Here is an 8,112-nt window from a genome sequence, read left to right as displayed (position 1 = left end):
AAGGAGGGGTTTGGGGGGCTGCCGTACAATGGGTCCCCTTGAATCATGCTACTTAAAAAAGGTGCAATGAGAAAGAAGTCCCTGTGCATTCCCAGTCACAAGTGTGGGCAGAAGAACCCACAGGATTCCTCCCTTTGGTATTAAATAACAGTTTAAAAAAGCTTTTTAGAAACAAAGCAAATACACGGTGGGACCAGACACGGGAGTCGTCCCAGGTCAGTCGTCCACTGAAAGGAGTCTCATCCCTAGTCATAAATAAATAATCTCTGTCCTGGTCGGACTTCCACGCCAGGATCAATATCTCTTAACATCTTACTTATTTTATTACTGCTTTTGGTTTTCTGGGACTGATTGAAAGTTGCTCAGAGGAAATCTTTGGTTTTGCTTAAGTGTCCATGACATTTAATCATGACTTCCCTTGCAGTTTAATTCCAACCAGTCAATCAGTTAATCCACTTCAATTGATTCTGGGCTCTCGGTTATTGGCTTGCACTCATTGGGCATCCGCTGGTGCCGGCTCAGCTGCGTGGCCTGCGTGAAGCTCCTTTCACACCTCTCGCACCTAGTGGAGGCAAGAGAGAAAATTGAGACCGGGGAGCGGGGCCTGCAGGGTGATGGGCTTCCTCTCATCCTGCCTAATGAGAACCGACACTCCAAAGTGGCTTCCGATTTTACCGGCTCGAGAGGTTTAATTGGTGGCTCCTTCCCAGGCCTGGAGGGCCGGGACGGGACAAAGCCCGTCTGGTGCGGAACAGAGGGATCTGTCAATAGGCAGGGGGAAGGTGATTTCTCCAGAGAGCCCTGTCCTGCTGCAGCTCTGATCACTGTCAGTTCAAATAGATAAAGAACAAAAAGAGATTTTTAGGAGTGAGCCATCAAAGCCGCAGCTTGTCTGCAGTTTTCTGCTCCGTAACCCCAAAGAGAAATTGACGACAAATAGAATTTCACCTGCTGCTAATTTAAAATCGGGGAATTGTCCTCCGCTCGGGCACGGCGGCCCAAGGGCCATCCCCTCCGAATGTGGATGGCGGAGGGAGCGCGACGTCGGTCTGCGTGACTATGGGCAGTGGGGGTGGGTGGCTGCTTTGGTGCACAAGTATCACCAAGCAGCCACAATTGGGGGGGGGGAAGTGGCTAAAAGAGTTGTTTGCAGCGTGGGGTGGGAGACAGACGAATTCACCATCAGCCAGTACTCACTTGGCTCAAGAAATCTACCTCCCGAGAAGGTACAGGCAAGAATGGCCCTGGAAGCCATAATTAGGGGTCGGTGTGTCTGATGAGGAGAAAACTAGCATCCTGCTTCTGGAAAAGCTTCTGTCTTCAACTTAAACAACAACAAAAAAATTGTAACCTAGAGACGCTGAGCTCGACCCATCTCCCATGCAACACACTCATTAGCTCGATGGCTGCTCAAGCCACAAAGAAACTAACGCATGTGCATGTGAGCACACGTCCAGTGGTGGCTTCCAGCTTTCCCGTGGTGGCTATGACTCCTGGCTGGTTGTCTCTGGTTATGCACACATGCAAACCAGTGCAGCAAGCTGGCACAAACTGTGCCTTCCTGTCACCGCCTTGCACATCTGGGCTGCCCGGAGCACTGGCCGAGACCCGAGGCGGGGGTGGGGGGGCGCCACAGTGGCCACCACAGCACCCCCTTAATGTCTTCTCCTCAATCCTTTGAAGAAAAGGATATTCAGGAGCCCTGCAGATAACTTGCCCCTCTTGAAAATAACACAACCTTCAGTCTCAGGTCCCTGCACTACGGGGTTGGGGTAGAGCTCTCAAGACCTCTAAAGCCTTCACTGCTCCATCATGTGCCACGTGCCCTGTTATCTGGGGAATAGTCCTCTCTTCCCTACCCGACTTTTTTAGTCCACCCTACAAAGTGCCTTTACCTAAAAGGAAAAAAAAAAAAAGAACATGTCCATCCACTTTGGGGTGTTCTTGTCTATTTTTTAATGTTGGGAGGCTGGGGGCTTGACCGTCACACTGGGATTTTCCAGGGCTCCCGTGCCAGCTGCATGTGTCAGGGTGAAGAAGTTGTGTTTCTTTGATTGTCTTCCCGGGAATATTTTTAGCAGCCTGTTCCCACTGTTAAAAACTGCACTGTGATCTTGACAAATGTATAATGTCAGCTTTAATGTATCAGACCTATCAGCTCAATGAAAATAACTCAGAAGTATTGATCAGCTAATGATTTTTGGTGTATTCATTAACGTCCACGGGCAGCTCATCCTCTCTCCAGAGCCTCCCGAGGTGCTGATGACATGTTAGCGAATTGCTGATTGTTTATTAGAAAACTGATTAGTTACTGGATCAGTGTGTCCAAATATACTACCTTTCAGTGCTGACAAACTTTCAGATTATTATATTACTTTGTAAAAAAAAAAAAAATTCTGAAGCTTTAGAATCCACTTCAAAGAGAACTGCTGGAAACACTTACAAGGAAAGACCACTGACCTGGGTTGCGTTGCTGCACTTCTCATCCTGGGTATTTGAAAAAAAAAGAATCGGACATAGGAAGTTCCGTGCTTCATCTAAGGCCAAGTGTACATCTCTATGTGATAATTAAATACCCAGATTAGACAAAGACTTTCCGAGGTGAGTTAGGTTTTTCTCCAGCAGTTTGCCTAAGTGGCCACACAGATAGTTACACCCCTCGAATCGGAAATCTACAAAGTCCACGCTGTCGGGCTCCCAAGATGCTCACTGAAAAATCACCTCCAGGGTCACCTCCTCCAAGTGCAAATGAAAACACATGCAGATGTGTGTACCTGTGTGGGTTGGTCTCTTACCAACCCGCTATGGAAGTGAAGAGAACTAGATAGAAAAGATATTCTTTTTTTTTTTTTTAAGATTTTATTTATTCATTTGACAGACAGAGAGAGACCACAACCAGGCAGAGAGGCAGGCGGGGGGTGGGGGGGGGAAGCAGGCTCCCCACTGAGCGGAGAGCCCGACGCGGGGCTTGATCCCAGGACCCTGAGATCATGACCTGACCAGAAGGCAGAGGCTTAACCCACTGAGCCACCAGGCACCCTGAAAAAATATTATTTTAAAATAAAGGAAGAGCCTCCATTTTAAATTCATTACCTTTTATTTTAGAAAAGTTCTCTTCCTGAGGTCTTTTTATACCTGAATGAAACTCCTCAGAAAGACATACTTCATGCAAAAGTCTGGGGCTGGCAAGTCAGAGCTAGACTTTGTCTGGGTTGGCATCTAACGAACCCTGAGGTCCAACCAAGACGGGGGCCTGGGTGCCTCTGATCCTGAACTTCATGTGGCATAGCAGAATAAGAAGGAAGGAGAGATGGGAGTAATGAGCCGGGAGCAAAGGAAGGATCCTGCGCACGGGTTTTCCTCTCTGTGCTGATGTCACAGCCTTAAAGGGGATATCGCAGGGCACTGAAGTGGAAAGGGATCTGAATACTTCGGGACAAAGAAAGCCCCCAACTTTCTACAAGTTTGGGTATCTTAGTTAGATTTGGTTTCCTTTTAGATTTGAAGTCATTCTTTGCTTTATGTGATGGTTGGCTGGATTATTGGTACCGGGAGCCTAACAATTACCAGCGGAAATTGACAGATGCCAAAATGACATCAAGTTCCATTACAAAGAAAACCTTCAAGAAGCTTTCCTTTGTGCCTCTGCGGCCTGTCACCAAATATTTCTTAGACTGAACCAGCCTGTGCAGGGCTTGGGCATACAAAGTGCTCAATGCCGACTTACTGATGTGCTCTTTTCATTTGCTCTGTTGCCTACGTCTTGTTAAAATATCAGATGCTCTTTGGAATATCCTTGGATTTTTTTTTTAATTTTATAATGAGCCACTCTTTACTTTAGGCAAAGATGTACTAATGAGTGTTTTCCCCTGCTTTTCACAAACATGCAGAGAAGAGACTATCATATGGGAAGTCCTGGTCTTCCCAGGCTCCAAAGCTGAGCACCGAGGAATTTACGAGGCTCCAGACAGAGCAGAGCAGAGAGCAGCCCCCGTCTGAAATCTTCAGAGGTTATGTTTAGGAACACGGGAGGAGAAAGGAGTCCTCACTAGAAAGAGTAAGTTGGAGATGCCAATTAACATCCTTCCTTCTTTCCTCATTTCAGTAAAGAGCTAGGAATTACTGTTAAATGAAATGATGTCTTGCTTTTGTTCCTTGCTGTCAATGACTTCCAGTCCCACCAAGACAGTCAAGTCGCCTGCCAACAGGCCCACGACCAACCTGCTGCTTTGGGGGTGGAGTGGATTCCGGTGGGATCTCAGCCACTCAGATCATGAGGCAAAGCCTGGACCGAGACTCTGATCTCTTAATGCCAGATCTTCTCCAGCCTTCTTTGGATGGCAATAATCTTGATCTGCTGACACCCACATCCCAGCAGAAGATTTCAGATGTTGGAAAGGACCCTCCCTTGTCGTGGCAGCCTCCTGCGAATTCTGTGAAAGCCTCCGGGGCCCTGGTGGGTGGGATAATCTGGGGGCTGAGCCATTTGGGGCATCTCCGTGGAAGTTGCCCGAGGCATACACTTTAGGGGTCTACATCTTTATGAGGTCCTTCCCCTCCTTTGTAACATTGTTTAAGCCAATACCCATTAGTTGAAATAGTAAAATTAACTGTTGTGGCAAAATCTGTTTTATTGACTAATCAGCAACAAAAGTTTTTTTGAATGTTTCTTTTATGAGCTTGTAAAAGGGTATATTCATAATATTTACAAATGTCCGTGGGATGGATATCCATGAGCTCTGGTGAGAAGCTTCCCAAAACTCCCTTGGGATAGTTCAATCCTGGATGGTCTGATTGTATATACTGAAGGACTGAGCTTTCCATTTCCTCGAAGATGTTTAAAACTTGCACTATTTACATGACCATACACTTGGGTCTCCCCTGGGAATATATATTTGATGAACCAAAAGAAATAAAACCCACCCCACCCTACATACAGCATGTAGCCACCCGAATATGAGTAGAAGCAGAAGGAACTAGAGCATGTACCTAGAATCTAATTAAACCAAACCATATGGTTTTCTTAATTTGTTCTCCGGGTTAAATTAGGTGGTGGTCACAAAAAACATACTTTAAGAAAGGAAAAAGATGCAATTATTAAAGCCCCTCAAATATTAATCTGATGAATTAAAGTTAAAATGGCAACTCTATTGGAAACATGACAAAAACAGGATGTTAGAGGAAAAAAATTGAGTGGAGTCAACGAGGTTACACATAAGTAACACCTTAACATTAATAGAAATCTATTTCCCATTTTGACCCTGAAACCTCTTCAATTAATTACTAAAATCTATTTACAGAGCAACAAGATAAAAATCAATCTGATTCCTGGCACTCTCTCCGTCGGGTTGCCCTCTCTAACGTAAGGGGCCAGAAGGATCGTCAATCCTCCAGCACCTTTGCTTTTGAGAAGCTTTCCTGCTCCAAGGCCTGGCACTTGGGTGACTGCCCTTTTCCCCATCCAGAGCAGTCACAAAGCCAGAATCTGTGGAGCCCTGAGGGGCAGGCCTGAGGGCGATGACAAAGTCCACTGTGCGGGATGAAAACACCTGTGACAGGAACTCTAGCACCTGCACTAACCACTGGCCCCTAGGGTAGATTGCAAAAAAGCAGTCCCTTTGGGCTCTCAGAGCCCCCAGAAGGTCCAACCTGGCTGGTACAGTGCAGGTTTGATTTTAGACCTCTTCCTGTCCCCTTAGTCAAAGGCTTTCGTGCAGTGCACAACCTGCACCCATGTACACAGACAGAAATTAAAACTCATTTGATTATCAATGTCATAAATTAAACCATGATGAAACTAGTTAAGGATAATGAATAAAGGTAACTAAACTGTGGGGAGGTAAGTGAAGATGACAACTTTTATGAGTTCCTCCCTCTGGTGGCAGACACCGAGGCAGGCAAGACCCAAGCCAGCAGATTGCTACCCTGAGACAAGCTGAACCTCAGGCCGAACACCAGGACAACAACGGACCACGCCAACAAGTCCAAAAGGGAGATCATGGGCTATTAGACTCTACAAAGACTCATTGGCTGAGACGGAGCAAGTGGATTTGTCTCCCACTGCCTGAATTATTTGTCTTCTTGCTTGATCTCGTCTTACAGAAAGTAAATAGTCTACATCTCTGTCCTTCAAATCTTCCTTCTCATCCAGGAAAAACCAAGATGGCAAATGAATAAAGAGATACGTGGAGGGGTGAAGAGAAAAGAGTTGATCACACAGACACCAGAAGATGCTTTGACACAACTGACCAAGTCAAACGTATTGGTTCTCACTCCCAAGCCTTTCCACATGTTGTGTGGGCTGCCAGAAATGCCTCTTTCCTTTGTATGCCTGGAAAACTCCTACTCATCCTTCAAAACCCATCTTAAACATCATGTCCACCAGACAGCACTAAGAACTCCATTTCTGGGCTACCCTGAAGCACTGTATGAATATAGCTTACTGTTCTTCACTTTCATACTTTTCATCCTATGTTGTAATACTTTCTTATTAATTGCGCTTCCCCATAAACGATGTGGTCTTCAAAGACTGGGGGAGTGAATCTCATTCACCTTTATATCTTTTGCACCTAGCTGGGTACCCAGCACAAAAGTAGACACTCAATAAATATTTGCTGAATGAAAGGCACATACAAAAACAGATGAATGAGTGAAAGAACAGGCCATCTTGCATGATTCAGACGTCTGCTGTTTTTATGATTAAGCTGTATCTAGAACAATCTCTCTCTGGGGAGCTCTTACCTTGCAAAGTCCTTGGAGTTTAGTCCTACTTTTTTCCACATTCTCTGAATCCTCAAGGATTCGGATGTGCCCCGTGTGTGGTTATGTTTCATTCTGTTTTGTGTCACCAACACAGTAATTCTGAGATCTGAAGCGCACACTCGGAAAGCTACAAGTTGGCTACTATCACAGATTTAAACCACTTGAACAGATAGGAAAGAGGAGGACAGAATCCACCAGAATCCTGAAACATTCAAGTTTCCCAAGGGATGATGACTCTTTAGATGTCCTAAACCAGGGTCACTTCACTTGATGGCCATGGGCTTGCTGGTGGCCCAAAGGTGGCACCCTGTGGGGGCTCCTAGCTTAAATTCTAGAAACATAGATCCTTGGGAACTAGAAAGAATCTTACAATGACTTATTCCTGCTTTCTTATTTTTCTGAGGAGAAAACAGACCCAGAAAGATCATCTTGTGTCCATGGTTGCACAGCTTTGAGACTGAAGGAGGTTCTGCGGGTAGGCTCTACTTACTTGAAGGGCTTTTCTCCAGTGTGAGTTCGGATGTGGTTGTTGAGGGTGGTCGCCCCGGCGAAGGCACGACCACAGTAGCCACACTTGAAAGGCCGGTCACTGGAGTGGGTGACCACGTGGTTCCTCAGCTCGGACGGTTGTGAAAAGGACTGGGAGCAGTGACCACACTGATAAGGTCTGAAATAAATAAAGAGACTGCCTGGTCATTACCGTCTGTGTCCTTCAGGGCAAATCAGCATCATGAGGCAAGGGCCAGAGCTTTCTGGTGACATTTTCTCAGTTTTCCAAACAGCACCCTTGGGCTCTGGCTGCAGGGTCCCCTGAGACCTGCACATGGGGCCACGGGAACAAAATTCACAGAGCTTCTGAAGCACCTTAATTCCCAAACAAGTATTCCTTTCCGGGATTAACCGTATCATTTCAAGAACCCGTACTTTCTTGTTTTTATCCCCACCCGAGGCAAGTATTGGCGCACTTTTGGGAGCACTGGGGCTCGATTAAGCAGAACATTAGAAGAGAAGATATGTAATTGTTGCTCCTAATTCTGTGGTACTTGAAACTCTTCAAAGTGCTACATCAATTACCTACTTTCATCTTCACACTAATCCTCTGTGGCAGGGAGAGCATCTGTTACTATCTCTGTCAGTTCAGAAAATGCAGGATACACTGTCCTCTCAGGAATTAAGTTCTTGAGGCCAAGGTTACTGTAGGGCATGTGGACTTGATCCTGGGGTAAACATGCAGAGAAGGCAGCAAGCTGCCTGCGTGTTTTAATAAATACACAACTGCCTTGGGGTCTGCAAATACAACCTCAACTCGGGGTCATTGGAGAGTTCACGGACGAACCCAGGTGTGTAACC

The 8,112-nt window shown here is 46.0% G+C and overlaps 1 protein-coding gene across 1 annotated transcript in view; it reads right to left on the bottom strand.

Moving 5' to 3' along the window:
• Positions 1–435: 435 nt before the first annotated feature.
• Positions 436–8,112, bottom strand: part of PRDM6 (PR/SET domain 6) — a gene marked incomplete at its 5' end in the record, with an annotated part of 100,464 nt that continues 92,787 nt past the window's right edge. Inside the window, 2 exons of the mRNA XM_080804968.1 lie at positions 436–562; positions 7,253–7,429. Coding sequence (XP_080661094.1) covers positions 448–562; positions 7,253–7,429 — 292 coding nt within the window. The 3' untranslated portion in view covers positions 436–447. The remainder of the gene's footprint in view (positions 563–7,252; positions 7,430–8,112) is intronic.

The sequence above is a fragment of the Martes martes genome (assembly GCF_963455335.1).
Source record: "Martes martes genome assembly, chromosome: 5".
Classification (NCBI taxonomy): domain Eukaryota; kingdom Metazoa; phylum Chordata; class Mammalia; order Carnivora; family Mustelidae; genus Martes; species Martes martes.
Note: the sequence above shows the minus strand (reverse complement) of the source record. Positions and strands in the feature narration are given on the sequence as shown.